The sequence below is a fragment of the Schistocerca americana genome, chromosome 7 (genome assembly GCF_021461395.2).
Source record: "Schistocerca americana isolate TAMUIC-IGC-003095 chromosome 7, iqSchAmer2.1, whole genome shotgun sequence".
Classification (NCBI taxonomy): Eukaryota; Metazoa; Arthropoda; class Insecta; order Orthoptera; family Acrididae; genus Schistocerca; species Schistocerca americana.
Window position 1 is genome coordinate 130,657,253 of NC_060125.1, and position 23,821 is coordinate 130,681,073.

The following is a 23,821-nucleotide window of genomic DNA, read 5'->3' on the forward strand; positions in this document are numbered from 1 at the left end:
CCAAGTTAGAACCAAACAGGACATTTACATTAGAAAATAGGTAAAAATAAAGTAGTTTATATTGTAAATAAAGGCAGGTAGGAAATTTCCCATGATCATGTGGATAGATGCAGTACACCAAATGCCAGCGTGGATTACAGGCAAGTGACAGAAGATATGTTCGTAAGAACACGCTTAGTCCGTAATACACAGGTCAGCTGATCGTAGGCTGTCTCATTGCATTCATTTGGGTACACTAGCATCTTCTGAACTCTGACCGCACTTTTTCAACGAAAGCTAAGAATGTGTTGAAGCCCTTTTACTCTATTAGCAGACAGGACTGATAGAGGAAATAGAGAAGGTCCAAACAAGAACAGCGCATTTCGTTACAGGTTTCCTTAGTAAGTGCGAAACCAACAGGCTCGCCATGTGGCGTATCGCTGACAGCTTCCAAACACATTACGCAGACTGAGAAGAGGCGTAGTTCTCGTTCCAGCGTTAAAAGTAATTTCGATCTGCTAGCTACATTTCGTATTGAGTTTGGTATGACCTAAAATGCACCAAAATTAAACACGCCAGCAACTACTTTTTTACTGCAAACTTCTCAATTACGCATCGTGTTTTACTTAATTTCGAAGTGTCTCAATAACTGGGCAACAGTGGAAAGAAAACCTCTTCATTATCAAGCTGTGATATCAGACTGCAGTATGCAAAATATCGAATAGTTGCCTCAGAATCGAAAGAGGAAGATTACATAGTGGAGAACAAGCACGAATCCAAAACCAGCGGCTTTTAATTTTTTTACGGAAAAAGCAAATTTTTTACCGACAAACGGAAACGGATGTAGCATTGCTTCATCTACATAAAAAAATCAGATGAGTTGAAACTTTCCCCCTAAAGAGAGGAATCAGTCAAGTCGCTTCAACTTCGTTTCTAAGTGTTCCACCACTGCGAGTTGTTTCTGCGTCGTGTAGCGAGTCGCTTCCCATACAGCACTGCACATCGTACAGCCGGAGTGCGAAGGGAGCCTTAAAGTTCCGAGAGTATTTCCTAGAAGAATCAACCGTCATATTGTTTCCTCCTACGTATACCTCGGGAAAAGACCGTGAAGGTAAAAACAGAGAGATTCGAGATCAACAAAGCCTTACCACTAATCGTTCTTCCCGCCAGCTGTTCACGACTGCAACAGAAAGGCGGGGAAGTGTCGCTAGTGCACACAGTACCTTCCGTCAGACACTATAAGGTGTCAGCAGAACACAGCTGTAAATGTAAAATGGTTCAAATGGCTCTGAGCACTATGGGACTCAACTGCTGTGGTCATAAGTGCCCTAGAACTTAGAACTACTTAAACCTAACTAACCTAAGGACAGCACACAACACCCAGCCATCACGAGGCAGAGAAAATCCCTGACCCCGCCGGGAATCGAACCCGGGAACCCGGGCGTGGGAAGCGAGAACGCTACCGCACGACCACGAGATGCGGGCGCTGTAAATGTAGTCCCCAGCGTTATATCTCAACACCTCTCTACATTGTATTCCGTGTTTAGCGCCAATGAAACAGCTACGAAGAACAATGCGCCAGGGACCGACGGAGAGGCACAGGGAACGCTACATCTGACTCGATACCTAGACTACAGGAAGCGACAAAGCAGTTCATCGCCCGTTGACTAGCACTTAAATGTGATTTTTCAGGACTAGGCCACAAACATCCGCTGGCTTCGATCGAGGTATACACTCCTAACAGTGCAGTGGTCATTTGACGTGTAGCAGGTAACTGGAAAATTATCGCGGTTGGGAGTAGCGTTAGCCGGTGGTCTCAGACTTACTTGGCGCCGGTGATCCAGCCGATGGCATTGAGCGCGACCGCCAGAGACAGGCCCTCGACCGCGCAGGGATCGGACGCCATCGCGGAGCGGAGGAGTTGACGGCGCGGCGCACGCGGCACGAATGGCTGCCGACCACAGGTTCCACCAGGGGCATTTTTAGCTGAGGATGAGGCGACGCCGCACAGCCGGAACTGCCCGGCTTCCGCGAAAGCAGCAGTCGTGGCTCGCGGGGCTGGGCCGCGATCTCGTTCGCGGAGCGGAGAGTGTGCCCTACCAAAATAATCCGCAGCTGGTGCCGCCCCGTCCCCTGGCCGCTGGCCCGCCCACCGCTCAGCGGCCGCCTCACTCTCAGTCTGCCCAGTAACCTTGCGTTCGATCAGAACTTCTGACCACTTTTCTCTAGTTATCTGTTTCGGTTTTCTCTGGAGATATCTAGAACCTTCTTCCTGCGGTACTGTCCAAAGATCGCGGCGCCACATCAAATTCGGCAACGCTCATAGATGCTACAGACACCAGCGATGTCTCGCTACAATCCGCAACGACGAACGGAGTGGCCCAGCATAGCAGCACCTTCACACGGAGGTCAATTTAGAGACGCGCACAGAAGCACTGTGCTCATTTCGTGGCCTATGCTGAAGCAGACAGTATCACTGACTAGGACTAAAGTGTTATCTGAGACGGAAAACTAGAAACTTTGAACATTCTACTTCAAGAGAACAGTTTGTTAATTACAGCGTAAGCGATGCTTTCATAGGCAACAAGTGTTGTAAATTATCAAGCATTCCTGTGGCGAAGGACTGTATCGTGTTAAGTATTTTTTTTTATCCTTCGTGTAATAAAATGAACTAATGTTTCATATGATGTACTGCGGTTGAGCCACGTCACAGAGCAATCAAAGAGCCCACACAAGTGGCCAGACGATCGTAGTTCTCCGTCTGCTCATACCACTTCCGGAACTTACCTCTTCAGAATTTCATGTGCCTCAATCTTCGTCCGTTTCAGGTCACTTCTGATTACCTGGAGCCACTTGCACCAGGAACATTTTTTCCTTCGTTGACATATTCAAAAATTCTCCTGCATATCCTGTTTTCTCTTTCATTTGGGTCAGATGGCCGTGAAAAACGACGGTCCACGTTTTCCCACCGTTACATTTATTTGTCCAGTTTTCTTGTGCCGAGCTCCAGTTCTCCTGTTGCTGTAGTCACCGGTCTGTTACATTGGGCCTAGCATTTTCTTCGTGTTTTCCTCTTTCATTTGCATGTTTTTAACTTCTCCTGTCGTACTCAACCCCAGGCATTTGGATACGTTTTATTACTGTAATTTTGCTTCAGACAAGAGATCCGTTATTGTACACAGCTTTAGCAAGAAAAACAAGAAGAAGGTCCGATGAACATGGGCTCAAGTGCATACCACTTGTTCGTCTTCGCTAAGGTGGAACATCTCTCCCATTGAACAAGTGCTTACACAGCTCTTAAGGTATGCATTTTAGAGTCCATGTTACTGGACTTTTTTTCTTCTTTTATTGTAACGAAAATCTCCTCAAAGTCTGTAAAAGGAACTTGGTTACTCCCTGTATAGCGTATCTTTCACATATTTGCACGTCGTGTTGCCGTGAAATCGCTGCTATCAGCTTTATTGTACAGCTATTTCGGTGTTTACTACAACGTTCATCCATAAATTCTCAGTATTTTGTATCTTATTCGTTTGCAGATCACTTTGTTGGCCGGGTAGCGTTTACCGTTTGTAGCTGCTACTTGATAGGCTGAACGGAGACAGTAAGTCTCTCCCTCAGGAGGCAGCCCGATCCTAGGGTAACGCTCCCAGCCGTCAACCTAGTCCACAAGTTTCTCCAGATGTGTCGTTCTCCAGCTGAAGCAGCTCACTGACGATTAGGTCCCACGGACCTGCCACTCTGAGAGGACGCCGATAGTTTTATTTCAAATAGCGCCTGACATTTTCTGTAGGCTCAGGATTGAGCAATTTAGCGAGCAAGTCGAGCTGCTTTAGAATGCCAGAATGCTCCCCAAATCAGCAACGAATGCGTGCCGTCCTGTGAACACGGAGGGGCACGCAGCACACCCCTCCCGAATGTGTAAAGAAAGGCCAACTTACGGTCACCGGTCGTGCTGAAACAATCAAGGCTCTTGTTACTCCGACAAACGTTTGTCTTTGGACGTAAAGAATCCGCAACTGCCAGTAGTATTTTTTTCACAAACGTAGACAGGATATCTGAGGACACCGTAATACCGTTTATTCGCTCTTTATCTTTATTTAGGTTACCGCTTTCGAATTTTGTTGCACGTCATCTTCATTGTGAAATAACTTTGCGACAACAGGCGAGGACGGCACGTAGCACTGGAAATCAGAAGCCACATCTAAAAGCCAGGAAGAAACTCCATAATCGATAAAGAGGACAGCAGGAACAGCACGAGATTGCTTAGCCTGCGCGGCATCAATGGCATGTGGTCTTCTAATTACTAAGTGCGAGTAGATCGCCAGCTCGTATCTTGCCACGGAAACATACGTTAAGGGGGCAGTCTTCTTTGAAACCTTCAAAAAATCGATCTTTCTCGCTTAAAAAGTTCTCTGGGGCGTCTATTTGATTGTAGGATCCATCCGAAGTTCGCCACAATCCTTGTTATCGAGTTACAAGCCGATTTGTTAGATACTGTCTCGGAGCGTAACCGACAAAATTGGCTACTATCTTAGTTCGACATTTTATCGTATGACTTGCTGGAATGATGTGTGGGAGGCTACACTCAAAATGCTGACGAAAGTTTTAACACTTGCGTCCGGTCGATGTCTCCGAAAACCGTACACAGCTGGAAAGATATAATCGACATTGCGACCACAATGTTGCATGACGGCCGAACAGGAATTATAGAAATTTTTGAAGTGCTCGAACTTGAGATCGGACCAGCCTGTTAGTGCTTCGGCGCAAACGTTGACGAAAATTGTATAAAGCGAGCAGAACAGCGGATGACAGAAGCTAACAAAGAGGACGTTTTGGTTACCGAAGGATAGCTGTATTGTCCAGGGGTCCCTGACTACAGGTATCTTTAAATTAACTACAAGCATTGTAACTCAAAACTTTAAACGTGTTTTTCTCAAACCCGTATTTTACATACTGGCGGGAAACAATTTCAGAACGGTACACACGATTTTCATGCTGGCTTTCTGAACTGAATTCTCTGCCACCATAAGTAGGCGTTCTGTGGCATATTCAAAAATCTGTTTTAAATGCACGCTTTTGTTTGGATTTTTTGGGTGAAGTACATGACTCTTTTCAACACGTCACCATTTTAGTAGGACTCAATATTTTTCAGTTATCATATGTATGCTGATTGAAAATGTATTGAAAATTATTTATACAAAATTACTTTGTTTCAGGTCCAGCAGAAGGGATTCGAGAATTCCGGCGATGATAAAAGGAGTCCTGCCCGTGATACAGCGGTGTCCTATATGGATACAAAAATGATTTCTTAAACACAAAAGTCTTCATGTTACTTGAAAAAAAAAAAAAAAATCACGAAACTCACCTATTTTTCTTGCGTTAAAAGAGAACTACCCCCTTAAGTTGATCTCCCCAAGTACTGTTACCGCGATTTTCTAGACGTGAACAGTTTCTGTTTAAGACGACTCTGGCTTTATTCATTGGTCCTTATGTGAATTCACATTGTTTGGTGTCCTAACTTTCCATCTGCCTGTGGTTCCGGCCATCTATTTGGCGTCGATCTTGCCTGGTTTGCATCAAGCTATCACATAAAAGGCAGAACCAACATTGCACCACTCACTGAGTATTTCAGTGCAATTTTCGCGGCACCCTCTGGAAATGTACGTTTCAGGGTACAGGACGTCCCCAGAAAATTGGTTCCTGGAGTTCATTTTGAAGTTAAGGGACTTACTATGACGGTCTGCCAAATTATGATCATTCAAAAATGCGTGAATTCCTAAGGGACCAAACTGATGAGGTCATCGGTCCCTAGACGTACACACTACTGAAACTAACGTATGCTAAGAACAACACGCACACGCACGCCCGGTGGAAGGGGCCGCGCAATCGGTGACATGGCGCCTCAAACCACTGATCTTTCTTGTATACGTTTTAAGTCCTCTGTTAATCCTACCTTCTACGGGTCCCCTATTTCTGCACGGTTTTCCAGTAATAGTTCCGTTAGTATTCTCTTTCATGGAAGAACAGCGGCTCAAATGCTACAAATGAAAAGTTCTCTTTCTTCGTCACGGCACTAGCCGCTACATCTCTGTCCGTGCTCACTCTGCACAACAGCATCATTTAAAATATCTCAGCAAAATCCAGTGCGGCGATACTACAAGACAGACTGATATAGCAAAAGCTCCTTAGAAAAATTTTAAGACTTGACATAACTAGAGATCGCGAAATTTATTCTCTCTTCCAGTGTACAGTTTAGGTAATGATGACATATTAAATAAATTCGTGATTATAAGGAGATATTCCCGTACACCATTCACCAAAGGAGAGGAACGAACGACACTGATATTGCTGGTACGCCAACACCGTCAGACTTACGGCACGCTGCATTTTCCGGCAGATACGTGTGGCAAGAAGCTGTCGCGTCTCGTTGCGTCGGCCTGTCCGGAGCGCGCAGCGACCGATCAGCTGTCGAGGGCGTTATTCAAGACCAGCGAGAGCTGCTGGCAGGTGGGGGAGGGGCGACCTTGCGCCGTGCCGTGTTTACAAACCGCCCACGCGAGCTCTCTCTCTCTCTCTCTCTCTCTCTCTCTCTCTCGCGCACACACACACACACACACACACACACACACACACACACACTCCGAGTCGATTACTCCGCCAAGTTGGCCGCCGACTCTTTCCCCAGAGGGAATCCTCTGCCAGATGGACGGGGCGGTTCTCTCGTTCATTCATTCACTCATTCCTCCCGCAGTTCATTCATCTGCCCGCGAGACGCGTCGCCTGACCTGTGCACGCAGCTGGGCGACGTCGGTCACACTGATGAACGTCGACATCAGATGTGTCAAACAGTAACGTGTACCAAACAGGTACACATAGGCACAAGCAAAAGACAGTAAGGTCCGCACATCCACTCGATTGAACTTACGGAGAAACTTGGAAAACAGAAACATTACGCAGTTTAAAGATAAAAAGAAAAAATCGCTAAGCGGCTCCCATTCACAGCACAAGGAAGAAACGCAGATAAGAATGATGCTCATAGGGTTCTAACTATCACTGAAGGGTCTCTATGTGATCCTCTTTACGGACTTTTATTTGAAATGAATCGTCAATATTTCTCACACCTCAATTTACGGTGCAATTAGTAAATTACCTCCAGCATAAAAAGAGTGAGCAGCTGAATGCGTACATCTCAGCCACAGTTTACACATTGTTCATGTTTAATACGGTGGTGTCACAAGGCTTAGACCCGTCCCATTCCTCATTAAATCGACCAAGACTAATACGAACAATTGTAAGAACAGTTATTATTATGTTCTTTAAGTTTGTTTTTGGGTTTTCAGGAATACTGTGGGAAGAAAGTTTATGTTGCAGATAACGCGGAAGACGTTGCTCAACGATCACCACGAAAGTTCGACGTAGCGGCAAGTGGGTAAGGAATAAAACGAATGCTGCAAACTACCGCGAGCCACGGAAGACCCTGGGCCGCGAGGGCGTCGAGCTTCCTAGGTCGTTGTTGGACAACGTCAAAGGAAGAGATATTCTGCCTTCTCTTTGTAAACAGATCGATCGAGTCTTCAAAGGTTCATGTAAAACGTATAAGCGGGTGACACATTAGGTGGGACCCGATGCATGTAATACTTCCACAGTTATTAAAAAGTTGTTAAACGGCAAAACCAATAGTTAATCATTTATACAGATAAAAAGTAGTAAAGATATAGGAAAGGAAGAGTTGCGGCGTCAGAAGGAAAAGTGATACATCGCTCGGCAACGAAGAAGGACGTAAACAGCGAGCGTTACGTGGTGAAAACAAATCAACTGATAAAATAGTAAGTCTGTAATTAAGCATAAAGCCACGTAACACTGCAATACAAAACTTATCAGCAAATTTTCCGTAGCAGACCTGTCCTATCCTTTACCTCCCGGAATAATAAAACGGGGAATTAGAGTAGTAGAGTAGTTTGCTACTGTCGCAATACGACCAACTTTAGCAGATGTTTGATGAATAGCAAAGAGGTTTCTGTTCACCTTGGTCAAACCTGGAGCTTGATAAGATCGGTTGCTCGTAATAAAATGGTTCAAATGGCTCTGCGCACTATGGGACTTAACATCGGAGGTAATCAGTCCCCTAGAACTTAGAACTACTTAAACCTAACCAACCTAAGGACATCACACACATCCATGCCCGAGGCAGGATTCGAACCTGCGACTGTAGCAGTCGCGCGGTTCCAGACAAGCGCCTAGAACAGCTCGGCCACACTGCTCGTAAGAGATTCCCCTTATTAGTTTAATGTATGAGTTCGTATAAGTTTTCAGCGTAACTGAAGCCCTAACACATTTCTCTTATAGCTTTATCGTCTGTTAGTTTGTGTGGCGAGTTTTATTCTAATACCGCGACTGTCGCATATTTTGTAATTTCGGTGATTTGATAGGCTATTGGTGCAACTAGTCACCTGAACGCGTGGAGGGTTGCTGAATGGGTAACAGTTCAGTTCGATCAGTTTCTCATTTTTCTAACCGCGAGTGTGTGTCCGTTATATGATACCACTGTGATTTTGCCACTGCTATTTCAACCCGTTTTATTCCATACCTTCCACTGTTCGCTACATGCTTTGCTCATTACCGCCACGGGTTACTATTCATGTTAAAGAGCTTTCAGCTTTCACATGTTACCTTCGCCATAAATCCAATGCAATTTTAATCCGGAAATTCCTATTTGTTCGGCACTTTCGTTTCGTTATCACCACATGCTCGCACTCTGTTTTGAGAGCCTTTTGTGCTGTAGCTTCCGTAATCTTCCTCTTAATCTGTGCATTCAAATTAAATCCTGTTTTTTTAGCTCCTGTTTCGATAATCGTTCGTGTATTTCAACGGTAACTTTACTTACTCATTCTGTGTGTTAAAATCGAGGTAGCAGCAATCTCTTCGCTGGCCACGAGTAGTCATGGAGGAGGGCCTTTGTTCTTTCCTTTTCTCCTCTGTGTAAGCCTCATCAACTGCTTGTGGATGTCAGGTGGATGCTTGTTTAATCCACCCTTCGATTATTCCAGATCCATAAACCACTCAGAACCAAGATTTAAAATTTATCAACCATGAAACTTAATACATTACCGTGCAACAGCAATCGTCACATTTTACTATGCTAACAAGTGTTTTTAGTTATCAAAGTCAATAAACGTTTACTTTTGCCCGTAATTATATTCAGTTTTTCCGTAAACTGCGGACCATCCACCTCTGATCCAGGAAGCATCCACAGCACTTCCTTGCGCAAAACTGAATACAGCCCATTGTCTTTCATAAATTATGTATTATACAAACTACACCAAGGTTTGATATATAAATACACGGCCTTTACTACCAACGAGGACAAAGACTGTTCAGGCTGCAGGCGCGATCCTTAATTGAGCACAAGTCCAGGAAGTACGCGAGCTGTCGGTGGTAGCAGCGATCACTCTTTATTTAATATTAGAAACATTCACAACCAATGCAAACAAACTTGTATCATCTCGGCAGAAAAAAAATGAATTTAGGTGATTAATTTTCTGCCTGTTGGCAGCTAGCTACACGCCTGCAGTTCGGCAACACGCTGATATCCCCGCGGCGTACAGCGGTACCGTGGCGCTGGGATTTCGGTGTGCACCACGACTGCAGCCATGTAGCTGCGAACAAACGACTGCGTACCTTTTTCGTGCTGATAATTCAAACTTCACCATTACCCTCCTACAATCACTTTATCATACAACGGCCCTCTTCCTGCTACAAGCCGACGCGAATGGTTCAAATGGCTCTGAGCACTATGGGACCTAACATCTATGGTCATCAGTCCCCTAGAACTTAGAACTACTTAAGCCTAACTAACCTAAGGACATCACACAACACCCAGTCATCACGAGGTAGAGAAAATCCCTGACCCCGCCGGGAATCGAACCCGGAAACCCGGGCGCGGGAAGCGAGAACGCTACCGCACGACCACGAGCTGCGGACCGATGCGAATCTGTAACGCATCCAGTGCTGGAGTAAATTTATACATGTGCATAATAATTACATACTTCATATTTGACTAACTTACTTAGTAGCTCTGTTGGCGTTAACGAAAGACTGCGTTGAAATTTGACGCGCATGTTTATTGAGAGCACACCTTTAAGTACTCCAACTGGTGGACGAGTGTGTCCCCACTACTATCATGTCCAGTTGAGCAGCGATGTGTTCGAATGTGATCCGTCGATCACCTCGAATGAGAGTGTCCGCACGTTCCAACACTGCAGGATTCACAGTCGTGTGCGGCCGTCCGAACGCAGGAGATCAGAGAAGTTTGCGCGTCCCTGCTGCAATGACGACAGACGGCGCCTAAAGACTCACCGTGCTTTTCTTCATTGCCACTTCTCCTTAGAAGCACCAATGAATATGGACGATGCTCTGGTTTTCCGCCAAAAGAAACTCTGTGGCAGTTCTCTGTTTGCAACGTACCTCCGTTACAGACGCCATTTTTAAGTTTACACATAGCGCCGCCGACTATCGAAACTGCATGGACATATAGGGGCTGAAACGGAAATATTCCACAATCTCCCACAACAAATTCCGTACTTTTTCAACGGAAAAGGACATAAGAAAAAAATGCGTTGTATTACTTATTGAACGCCACACGTAGATTTACATGTAGATACTTGTTGCAGTGCAAATAGAGCAACAAGTAGTGAGAGCGCGGAAAATGTTTTGCTGCGGATTCGGGCGACTTGTTTCTACTATGACGCTACGAACGGAGTAGGGGAACACACCTCCGGGATGTCAAATTTGAACAAGCGGCGTGCACATTACGGAAGAAGAACGTAGGGACGAGGAAATCTCGTTTTGAGTGTCTACCGTTAAGGAGAAGAGAGTGCTTTCAGTAAGTAATCCATCAGTTATGCAGATAAAAGTGCTATTAAACAGTAATTGCTGTTGTATTATGGACAATCTAAGGCACTGTCAACTCTGCAAAAACTTTTATTGTAAATACTCGACTTCCAGAATAGTGCTATAATCCTCAGAAAAATTGCTCTATGGAACCGCTTCGTAAGGTATCTGGGTAAATCAGTAAGTAACTGGTGAAAAGTCTTGCTTTAGACTTTTCCTAGAAGTCAAATATCACAAGTCAAATAAGTGCACAGTGAATTAGTACTGCAATGTGCGAAGGAGTTTTCTCATATGTCAACTAACACTTCCTTTTTCGATGGCTATTAGACGTTTGGTGCCAGATTGCAAGGATTCTTGACCGTACTCTGTCGCTACCCCCACGTCCGTCATCCTTAGGGCTGAATGCGGAGATTCTTCATTTCTAAACCCTGTCCGCGGCTTCAGCTAGTAACAAAGTCTCAGTGCTTACCGGCAGAATGAAACAGAACGGGTACGACGCAGAGAAACATTTGGTTTTTTTCTCCCTTAGCCTACACACAATTCTTCACGTACGTATCAGGTGGGAACTGACTATAATGGAGAAAAACCTGACCGCTGAAAATTGGCAACATCGAGGCTTTTCCGTAGCGGTACGAAGGTTTGACACTGGCCACCCTTCCGCCAATCTATGGAATCCTTACCGACAGTAGATCTACCTCCATTACCACGTCTCAGGCGGTTCGTTACACAAGACCGCCATTGGGCAAGGTCGCTACACGTGGATGCCCCGCAGGAGATTTTTCTAGACTCGGAATCCTGTCTGAATCGCAGTTCTTACACTGGTGCAGTTCTTACTCTAGCTTTCGGCATCAATATTATGGGGTAAAGAGGTTGAACGTCTTGGTGATGAAGACTTGTTCAAGTTCTTCCAGTCAAGGCGTATTTGTGACTGAGCCCTAGGCCTGATGGCAACTGGAAGTGAAGGAAAGAGTAAAATTGATCACTGGTGAAGAAAGTGTAAATCTACTTATGGTATGAAAAAACGACAGAGCTCGTCATTAGAACGTGAATGTCGTTTAAACTAGCCCGGAACTGTGGGAACTGGCATCAGTTTCCTTTAAATTGTCGTAACTGCAACATTATCTATATTACTCACGAACGTCCTACATAAGCCGAACTGTTACCTAGCTACAACGCGATCGAGACGAAACATCCCAAGAGACTTCCTATGTTATACGTGGCATGGCTCTTTCTAATCACCACCACCACCACCACAAAAAGGTATAAGACCTCGCCGTTGATTTGTTGTATCCAAAACACAGAAACAATTTTATTACGAAGAATTAAGGAAAATTGTCCAAGTGCAAGTAGGATTGGCGCGCTAAGGGTTCCGTACAAACAGAATTATGTATATATCCAGGGTGAACATCAATGAAACCGATGAACTGCACGGACGGGTTCCTTACTGGAAATGGAGCGAAAAAGGTGATGATCGCGCGTCCGGAAATGCATTGTTGCCACGCTAGGAGGCGCTGACGAATGAAAGTTCCTGTGACTACGTGTCGTGTAGTCCTTTTCCATGGCAGGCTGTGTGATTGACGGAGCGTACTGTAAAGCAGCAGAATGGTCCGTTATTCACGTCGGGAACAAGCCGAGGTGGTGTTTGGGTACGGCCAGGCACTACAGCTATACCAAAAGAAGTACGCTCACAGACACCAACTACATCACCCAACATTTTAAGCCCGTTTTGTGCGTTTTTGTGATCATGGGTGCTTTCAGACTGACGAACGTGCAGGGAGACGGCGGATTGTGCGTCCACCAGATTTCGAGGACTGCGCTGTCGCTCGACCGTTTCCGTCTGCTTCACCGTACGTATATATATATCATCTCGACTTGTTCCCGACACGAATACCGGACTATTCTGCTGCTTACAGTACGCTGCGTCAATTACACAGTCTGCAGCATACGAGGAAAACACGGCACGTGGACAGAGGAACTGTCATTCGTCAGCAACCATGAGTTTTCCGACAAGTGTACATAGGACCTTTTTTTCCTCCATTTCCAGTAAGGAATCCGTCCCTGCAGTTCGTCGGTTTTATTAACGTCCACCCTGTACAGTTCATCCGTCCTGGGGATCGCGAATGTCAACGGTTTATGCCTGTCACCGATGTTGATACTGTCAAGATATTGGTCCCGGAAATTCCAAGACCCGTATCAAAATCTCTGCAGCAGTTCCTCAGGCTAGCTTGAACATACAAAAAGAAGCAGGCACGGGACTTTATGTATGTAGAGAGAGCAGACTCAATAAAACAGTTTTATTTACTTATTAAAACATGATTTACATTTCATGTTTGCATGCTCTAATGTTCGTGTATTATGCTTTTAATGGAAGATTTGTACGTACAAATGGCAAAAGATATTTTTATGTGATATCATTACAGTTTAACAAGTTTCAAGTTTTCTCCTTTGCTTGTACTGTGAAACCTTGCTCCTTGCTAAATTTCATGATTATATGTCGACGGTTAGCACCCTACAGGTTTCGAGGAGCGAGTTTTCCAGTAACAAAATATGTGACATGAATGGTCGTATCTTTTGATTGAAGTGACATACAAGTAAAAATTTTTCACCTCCAAGGGACCAGGGACTTTAATATGTGACGTAAATTTGAACTTTAGACGTCTACCCAGTCCTCACAGTTGAATAGACAAAAAAAAAAGCGATCCTATAACGGTTTCGTTTTCACAGCTTAAGACACAGAACCCTAAAAGCCAGTATTATCCTTAAAGCTTGAGGCAGCCAACGTGGGCTAGGCACGACGCATGTGTTTTCTTTTTCCACCATCTTTGGAAACAAGCTGTGCTTCACGGCTGACAGATTTACAGCCCATTAGTTATCTCAGTTCGGGACCTCCGGCTCTCAGCTAGGAGCGCGCACGTGTTGCGGTCTTTCTGCTCGTCGGGGACCACTATCACACGGTGAAGCTGCGGCTGTAGGGGCGTGAGGCGTGTCTGGATAGCTCAGCAGGTAACAGGGGCGTACACGGAAGGCGGGGTTCCGGGTTCTAGCAGCCGAAACAGTCTTTTCACTACCACCACACCGCTCGGAATGGTGTCTCAGAAGCTGTATATTCTGCTCTGTTGCCCAGTACAGTCAGTAGCGTTCCCAGCATTTTATTGACGAACTCGAGTTCACCTGCATTTTTTTTTTTTTTTAAATTCACACGACTTTCATTTCAACAAGTTTTATGTTAATGATAGCTTCGTCACAACAATGAATTTCAAACTGCTTTAACCTCTGTAGTATTATGTAGATAATAAATCTGGAACCTGTGTAGTAGGAATACGGGATATAGATAATTGGTAAAGAGTAATGTGTGCGAGTTTTAACATTGCTTTCCACCGTCTGCTTTTTTGTGGCTTTAGTGTACATTCTAAAAAGTATTATCCATTATCATTAATACTTTAATTAATAATTAATATTAATACTTTCGTCTTGGAATTGTACTGGTATAGACGCTGATTAATGTATGTACACGCATATTGTAGCCATACTGTTTGCCTCTTAATTTTAGTAATCATATCGTCCACTCTGTTTACATTTGACTTGAGAGTTGTTACTGGATTCAACCAAACCACTAATACGTGCTTTTAAGTTTTTCTTTTCAGGAATTAATCTCTCACTTCCATCGTTCAAAGAACCTGCAATATACCAGGCGATTCAGCTGCCTCTACCAACGTCATTTTATGCAACCCATAGTGGTTCTGGCCTTCGAAAACCACGCGCAAGATTTTTATATTCTCTCGTTGGTTACGCGCCAACTATCGCACTTTCAGAGAAAATTAACAGGACCGTTTTGAATGAAATTTAATGTAGTTACATTTTGTACCTGTTTTCGCTCAAGGGGCGGTTTTCGAGTTATTCTAGAAATACGTACAAAAGGACTTGTAAACGTACCCCTATTCCCACACTCATCTCTCACCAGTCAGGATTTTTAGTTTGTTGTTCATGGGACTCCCTCCTATACCCACTACACGAGCTATTCCCGATATCCGACCCTTTCTGATCTCTACTGACTGGATTCTTACGCTACCAGCTAAGTCAGATATTTTGTTAAGATTATTAATTCAAATGTGCCCGTGAGAGTAATTAAAGGAAAACGGATTTTGCGGACGTTACGATAAAACTAATTAGGTTGACAATTCGATCCAAATTTTACCCTTACAACTACTGTACTTTTGTAGTCAGAACGCCTGGCGAATATAACGATATAATTGTTTATTTTATACAGTTAAACTTCACAAAACAGTTAGCTAAAATTTATACGAACGTCAATTTTACAATTTGTAAGTGCTCAGCTGAGCTGCTGGTGTAAGAAGTGCAGTCAATAAACAGGAGAAAACGTTGAATGTATGAAATAATTCGGGTAGTCGGAAATTTTTGTACAGTGGTAGGAGCGAGCGAGATGAACAACATACTAGAAATCCCGAGTGTGGGAGTGTTGGTGCCTTTGAAGGCCACTTTCTTACTTTTTTACAAAAATAGCATGAAAACTGTGCCTTCTACCGAAAACGTATCCCACTACAAAATTTAACTGCACTGAATTTCCTACAAAAAGGTCCTGTTCATTTTTTTCTGTAGGACTCTTAGCTTGCACGTAGCGAGCGAGTGAACACGAAAATCTCACGCGTAGTTTTTGAAGGTCAGATACTAAATTTTTGGTTGCATAAAACAACGTCGGGCGGAGCAGGTGAAAACTTTTGTAATGCGTGTCCGATTAACTGATTGAGAAATAACTACTGATTGGTATTTTAATTATAATCGACGAATAGTTTTTTCCTTTCTGTATTTGTATAAATATATAAAATATATTAATAATTAAATTATAGTATATCTCTTAAATTCATTTGGCGTTCAGCTTTTGAAGCGTTATAGTGCAAACGGGCAATCATAAACTGATTCACTTAACGGACTCACAGGTGACGTAATTTACAGGGTTCTAGCGTAGCACTTACTTGGTTGTTTAAAGTTTCTATGGAAAAATAGTATTCTCGCCGTGGCCTCATAGTATTCTGGAAGAACTCACGTTACTCGGTCGCGAGTTGGCACGCAGAATTAGCTAGCGTTGTCCACAACAGCCGACAGGCCGATTTTCCCTGCACAAGTAAACCTATCGTTCGCGTGCAGCTGCTGATGCCTGCTCTAAGGTCAAAATGAAACTACCAGAATATGAAGTCCTGTACCCGTAAATCACAATCTCTTCTTGCAAAGTTATTTACAGAGTCCTAGAGGACGCTGTAAGTACAGTCCTTTCTTGGAAATTTATTTGGAATTCCGAATTTTCTTTTGCCTTTCCTCTACATGACATGAAAATATTCATAAATGAACATATTAAGCATTATTTCGGTTTATATGCAGTGTAACTAAAATAAAAATAGAAAATCAAAAAACTAGCCGCACATGGAGTTGACAACACAACCCTCGGATTACCGTTCTTTACGCTTTCCGCCGCACCAACCGCTTCCTGGCAGCTCTGCTAACATAAATAGCTCATGCCTCGCCCAACTCGCGCCGGAAAGGCTATTTTTTCCCAACACTTTGGCATATGGAGCTCACTTCCGTGTCTAGCCGAGCCCTACATATACCATAAATTTGCACGCGGACCCCTTGTAAATCAGACTGTTGAGTCATGCCGCTGGTAATCGTCACATACTGATAACATTGAGAGGACCTTACATGAGAAAATGTTTGACGCGATGACCAGCGTGATCTTTAAGGAGCGTAGAAAGGCGATTTACCTTTGTATTTTTTTTAGGAGTTTTCTTTCGCACGTCTGGCGATAACCAATGTCACTAAGATATCCTCAAAACGCATGTTACAGTTTCCACTGTTAATGACACAGAAGCCGGCCGGTGTGGCCGTGTGGTTCTAGGCGCTTCAGTCGGGAACCACGTGACCGCTACGGTCGCAGGTTAGAATCCTGCCTCGGGCATGGATGTGTGTGATGTCCTTAGGTTAGTTAGGTTTAAGTAGTTCTAAGCTCTAGGGGACTGATGACCACAGATGTTAAGTCCCATAGTGCTCAGAGCCATTTGAACCAATGACACAGAAAACAAAGCAAAGCTGTTAAGTTAAAGCAGATTGAAGGTAAAGTAATATAGATGCGTTTTCAAGGTCTCTATAGAAGGGGAATTCTGTTGTTGATGTTGTTGTTGTTGATTCAGAAACGCAGAAGTATACTTGCAGTGAGTTGATGCAGTGTCGGGTACGAAAACTAAATAAGTAGCGCACGACATACTGTAAAGCTCTAGATATAGCTGGCCAGCTAAGCAGTGTGACGCGACACTTGGTCTGTTAGACTGTCCTGCGACTACACTAGCTAATATTTTTATTGCGACTGTTCTTAACACGGCTATCTGAAAGACGTCTACTGCCACTCTCCTCGCGGTTAACCCACTGGCGTACTGGGCATAAAAAAAGAAAGTCCGCCTCCTTGCAAGGCGTGACGTATTCGCAAACATCCTGTGTGCCGGGAAATCCTCATCGCGGCGCGTTGCCGAAGCAAACAGAGCGAAAACCGCCACCTCCGCCGCCGCCGCCGCCGCCGCCGCCGCCGCACTTCCAGATCTAGCTGATATGCATCCTGAACGTCGACGAGGTTGTAACATTATGTGTATCCATCGACCGAATTTAACTGAATAAGTTCTCCAGAGAATGAAAGACTGAGGGAAATCGTAGAAGTCGCGTGATATGACGTGACCTGTTCTGCGCTCTGCGCCAAAGATTGCTATTGCGATCCGATATACTCAAAAGCGGTAAAAGACATTTTTTAAGCCAGACCGCGGTGAAACAAGATATGGGATACAATGCGAAAAGAAAATGTGTACTAAATCCGATACCACTTATGTTTTGTCTGTCTATATGTGTAGACGCACGCTATTACAGTTCATTGTAATTTATAATTAAAAGCATATACTGTGAATAATTTCGATGTGAAACGTCTCAATATATCAAGAAGTACGACATATAAAGCAATGGCTATTTGCCTGTTTCTCAGGAATCGTAATTATTAGCACAAAAGCTGGTTTATATGGCATTGTCAGGCACGATAATGAGCGAAAAAATGTTTAAAGTAAGTTTATCTTTAGCTTATTAAAACATTAATTCTAAACTGAATGCAATTATTTGACTTGTTATTTAAATAGCGATCACCAGTCAATTTCTCATGCCCTATGTTCATAAATGTTTGTCATTTTACTACAAATGTTCTCAGAAATCATCGACGGTTCCACAGGACGAAGGAACTTGAAGTTGTCGGATCAGCAAACTACTATTCGTCACTGAATAGTAATTCGCTGTGCTTTATTTTCAAACGTTGGTCCCTTCGGCAATCTTGCTGAAATCCAGGCTCAGAAGCTACCCGGCGAATATTTGCTTACAATCCCCGTTTTTGTTTCCCACAAAAAAAACGCATCTTCTAAAACAACAGGTATCATAGTTAACAGCAAAATACTCTCTCCATTGCCCCCGCCCCCCCCCCCTCCACCCCCAATTCAAAATATTTATAACAATATAAGGTGGCGCAGCTGGAGGTCTGCAAGCCAGGAGTCCTGTGCGATCAAACGTTTCTCATTTCTGGCCGACCTTCCTCTGAACCCTCCTGACAAACTGCCGGCGCAAATGGAAATTGAACCCGGATCATGGCAAGCAAAACGCAAAGTTTCACCTACTGAGCCTTCTAAGCATGACTCGATCACACTCGAAGTTTCGGAAGAAAGGTTAGAAGAACTAGGTTTAAATGTCCCGTCGAATATTAGACCATTAGAGAGCAAACACAGTTCCTACTAGGGAATCACTCGGCTGGAAATCGGCCGTGACAGTTTCAAAGAAAGAATCGGCCGATCCGTCGGTTCTTGGTAAAGGATTTCATCCATTACAAATGAAAACACATCCAACGCTGATGTAATATTCTACTATATTGTAGAACATTATACCAGTGTTGTGTTTCATTCATAAAGGAAGTGTTCTTAGCGACTTAAGGAAATAACCGGAAACCGAAGTCTGGATGGCGCAGTTTCAAAAATCCTTCCCTTTTCGGTGCGTGTGTCTTGTCAAGAAGGGTTTACAAGTCGTGTTCACAATGTTCAAGTTTCTACCACATCATTCAGTGACATCCTATACCAAGCACGACCACTTCCCAAGATTTCTTTTCCTAGCCACGTGTAAGGCCTGCGATGAGAAGTATTACGACAGTAGTAAGTTTCTACTAACTTAGTACTGCAAGCTAAGGTGTAAGTCACTAACCGTGCAATATAGTTCTCCGTGAAAAAGCAACACCAATATGTAAAATGGAATTCATTTACTTTACTACTGACACTAGGCCAATCCTTGCTGAAGCGTTCTGAATTTTATCCGATTAAAACAAAACTCAGTCTTTTAAATATATATCTTCTCCGAAAAAAATTATAGAGTCGAGTGTAATCCTAAATTCCTTGGTACCAAGTGACCACGAAATAAAAGTATTTTTTCGGAATGCTGTAAAAATAGTGCTGTGTGTGTCCCTTTTACTTGGATAGTTGTACAACTAGTATCACAGGAGTTCAGCTATCGTTACACCACATACGGGTACAATTCAACGCCATGCAGTGGACGCTGGGGCAGTAGTTTGAGACCTCGGGCTCCGTCCAGTGCCGTATTCAAAAGATTTAGAGTGTTTCTTGCCCGACTACAAAGCCCCTAAAACAACTCAAACCTAAATGTGTCTGGACTCCCGAATCTGGATGGTCGTGCGGTTCTAGGCGCTACAGTTGGCAACCGAGCGACCGCTACGGTCGCAGGTTCGAATCCTGCCTCGGGCATGGATGTGTGTGGTGTCCTTAGGTTAGTTAGGTTTAATTAGTTATAAGTTCTAGGCGACTGATGACCTCAACAAGTGAAGTCGCGTAGTGCTCAGACCCATTTGAACCGAATCTGGATGACGGAAACATGCTCCGAGTACCAGAGGTAACTTGTGTCGCTCTCTGAGGAAAGACCTCAGACAAGCCGGAGGAAAATGGTCAGCGTGAATAATCTGAGGCAAGTACCGCGGTGACTGACACCAATTGGACTTGAGGGTGGTTGGTTCTTATGGTCCGTCCTCACTGGATGTTTTGGGTGGTGCCTCGTGCTTACAGATAGGAGGTTTTATTAGTGCTGCCCGCTGGCTGAAGCCTCTTCAGGCCCTTTAATGGGCTGCTTCGTTTCAACGACGGCGTGTGGACCTGGTTGTGAGTTCTCTCAGACTCGTCGCCAACAGACTGACCGCTGGCAGACAGCATACTTCGGGTACGAGTTGTTTAGCTCCTAGGGACAGCTTGGTTCCTTATGAAAATGGGAAATGTAAAAAATTAAAGTGAAGAATGATGAATCGATTCGGATGGTGCGGGAAGACAACAGTGTATTCGTTGTACGCGGAAGACGAGAGGCTGGCGTGCAGCTCGGCCGCCTCTATTGAGCTAGATTTTTTGCGAGTCTCTAGAATCACCCTCCGCGAATACTGAAGTGGTTTTTTCCTCAAGGTCGCGTACCATTTCTTAGCCGGAGCCTTGACCAGCCTGGCAAATACTCAGTCTGGAACGCTCCTCATAGACGGGGCGAATAGCTCTTCCTTCGTTACTCTCTTCTTGTATATCTACAGCTTTATTACGGTGTGTGGGGAAGATCCCACTATCCTTTTCCCCGTCCTAGTTACGTTCGCGAATGACATGTCGGAAGAATGATTATCGCTGAATCTCCACCATCAGTCATGTTATCGAGTAGTAGAGCATCTCTTCGCCTGCTTATGCGCAGTACGTTACGTTTGTTTTCTTTCAGGGCCAAATGGCAATCTTCCCACAAATCGTCGCAGTTCTGCAGGTCCACCTCTCTTCCTCACACACGGATTCCACAGAGAACAGGAGAGTTTTATTTATGGCTTATGATTTGGGCAATACTGCAGAATCTGCAGTGTCAAGAAACAAGCATCTCGTTCACAGAGGGAAGAGAGGAAGTGGACGGAAGGGTGGGAGGAAGATGTGATGGACAGACGGTGGTGGTGGTGGTGGTGGTGGTGGCCAGCAACAGCTAGTTTAAGATAATGATCTAGTGCACAACGCTGTAGGCTCCGTGAGATATTAGCGTTTTTCTTTTCTAAATAGAAGTGACGGAGGAGGATCGGTTATGTCAGGAAACGTGTGTTAGTATTACGTAATAACGTGTGTTAGTATTACGCGACAGCTTATTTTCTTCATCCCACTTCGTGTTCCAAAATCCTAATGCTAATCAAAGAGTAATAATAGGCAGTACACATGCTCGTGCAGTAATGATAATGTCAAGCAATAGCACTATGAAGGTAATGAATTCAACACACAGAGAAGTTTAGGCTAATGAATCACTGGAATGGTCGCTTTGCCTTATTTTATGGTTGACTTGACTCACGAAATAAAGTTGTTCTTATTTCTTTCTCAATAATTCAGTAACGATGGTTGGACAAATAGAAGAAATACGCTTGCTTGCTTAATTTTTTTATGGATGTTAAGTTGTTAAATTTAATAAAAATGCAATCAATGCTCTTTGAGTGAACACACAGAAACGAACAGCAATATTTGCCCCTTCGGACTGGTGACCGTGTTCTTTAGCAAACAGTAGGGCTTTCACAGCAGGAAAAATTCAGGAGTTAAGGTTGTGCTATGTCCCATCCTAGTATTAAATGCAAGCGCTGTGTTTTAATGGATGTCTGTGTCATTAGGGTAATGCCCAAAGGGAGAAACGAAGTTATGTGAAAAGTAATTAGGAAAATGATGCATTTTAACGCGTACGGTATGATTCGGAATAATACGATTGGGTTCAAAATAATCAAAGGAGTTTTAGTTCGTAGATAAAGAATTTGTAAACCTACAGTCACTAAGACCTTTACTAGAAATCACTTATTTGAGTGTTTAGTTGTCGTGATATTAACTATTCCTTCTGTAGAGCTAACGCGCAATTGCATTAGGTAAATTTATTAAATAAGAATTTTTGGCAGCCAATATGGCTGTTGTAATGTTTTTATTTTGTTGTAACACGCGATTCTGCCCGACATATATTCTGTCAGAGACAGCAAAGGACTTGGAAGAGCAGTTGAACGGAATGGACAGTGTCTTGAAAGGAGGGTATAACGTGAACATCAACGAAAGCAAAACGAGGATAATGGAATGTAGTCGAATTAAGTCGGGTGATGCTGAGGGAATTAGATTAGGAAATGAGACACTTAAAGTAGTAAAGGAGTTTTTCTATTTGGCGAGCAAAATAACTGATGATGGTTGAAGTAGAGATGATATCAAATGTAGACTGGCAATGGCAAGGAAAGCGATTCTGAAGAAGAAAAATTTGTTAACATCGAGTGCAGATTTAAGTCTCAGGGAGCCGTTTCTGAAAGTATTTGTATGGAGTGTAGCCATGTATGGAAGTGAAACATGGACGATAACTAGTTTGGACAAGAAGAGAATAGAAGCTTTCGAAATGTGGTGCTACAGAAGAATGCTGAAGATAAGGTGGGTAGATCACGTAACTAATGAGGAGGTATTGAATAGAACTGGGGAGGAGTTTGTGGCACAACTTGACTAGAAGAAGGGATCGGTTGGTAGGACATGTTGTGAGGCATCAAGGGATCACCAATTTGGTACTGGAGACCAAGAGATGAACACACTAAGCAGATTCAGAAGAAGGTAGGTTGCAGTAGGTACTGGGAGATGATGAAGCTTGCACAGGATAGAGTAGCATGGAAGCTGCATCAAACCAGTCTCAAGACTGAAGACGACAACAACAACATATTGTGTTATATTAAATATCAGACCTCTCCCAGTACCATTTGTAATAACTAATTCGTGGAAGCGCAAATGCGCGACACGAGGCTCTGCAGTTAAGCTGTTGTTCAGAACTGCAAAAAACAGCTCGTCAGATTCGTCGTCTTCGTCGAGGTGTTTAGCAAGGGTGTCGTCACGGGCTGCGCTTCTTTGGCGGGTCGAGCGGTATCGCGCGACGCCGGCGCTGCACGTGAGCGCGGGCGCGGGCACAGCCGGCACGTGGTTTGTGGTCGCGGTGCCGGTGTTGTGGCGCGGCGGGGCGGGGCGGCGTCTGCAGCAGGTCACGGCCGGCCGCGGGCCGCGCGGCGCCGCCCACAACACGCAGGCGCACTGCACAGCCCGGCCGGCTGCTGGCGAAACGCCGCGTCTGCAGCTGGGCCGCGGGCGCCGGGGGTTACCGCAGCTGCACAGCTGCAGGCTCCTTATCCGCACCCGCGGTAATGAACACTTCGTAAACCAGCCAACCCGATCGGTGCGACCGGATAGCAAATGCGCAAAAATGTGAAAGAAATATCCCAAAAATTTATTTTTATTACCACAAATGATAAATTTTCAATACCGCTAAAGTTAAGTCCCTAATTACATATTACGCAAGTTTTGCAACTCTGCGTTTATTCCATCCCATCCGTAACTACTGCTGCTTGTAGATGATGCTAGGTCGAAGGTTCTGTGTTGACTACGACTACACGAGTTCTTGTACGATAGATAACCTGATGAAGATAACGCGTCACGTCGTCGAAATATCGGGCGAGAGCGACGCTGATATCCGGCAGAGTACCCGATACTCTCACGATACTTAATTCGACACCCGTCCAACCATGGATTCTTTGGCCATTTTTTCACGTGAAGCGTTCATCAGGGGTCCGAATCACACCAAATAAGTGTGTGGTGAGACGGAGTTGCCGTGTACTGCCCTTAACTAAGGTTGTAGCTGGCCCAAAACTCACTTTCTAACATTAAAATGTTTTCCTTCCGCATAATATTGCTCTCCCTCCATTTCTACGAAACGTAGGTAGAGCGAAATGAACAACTACACATCAGAGCTATTCGAAAATTCGAACGAAACCGTTTTAGGGTCACGCTTTCAAAAGCTAGTCATACATGTAACAAAATTT

At 44.2% G+C, this 23,821-nt stretch overlaps 1 protein-coding gene across 4 annotated transcripts in view; it reads right to left on the reverse strand.

The window, feature by feature from the left end:
• Positions 1-23,821, reverse strand: part of LOC124622138 (GRAM domain-containing protein 2A-like) — a 279,154-nt gene that overhangs the window by 79,891 nt on the left and 175,442 nt on the right. The window contains exon 1 of one of the 4 annotated variants that reach the window (XM_047147767.1): positions 1,806-1,912. The exons of the other annotated variants lie outside the window; for them this stretch is intronic. Coding sequence (XP_047003723.1) covers positions 1,806-1,885 — 80 coding nt within the window. The 5' untranslated portion in view covers positions 1,886-1,912. Of the gene's footprint in view, positions 1-1,805; positions 1,913-23,821 lie in introns of those variants that run through there. 4 annotated transcript variants of the gene reach the window in all.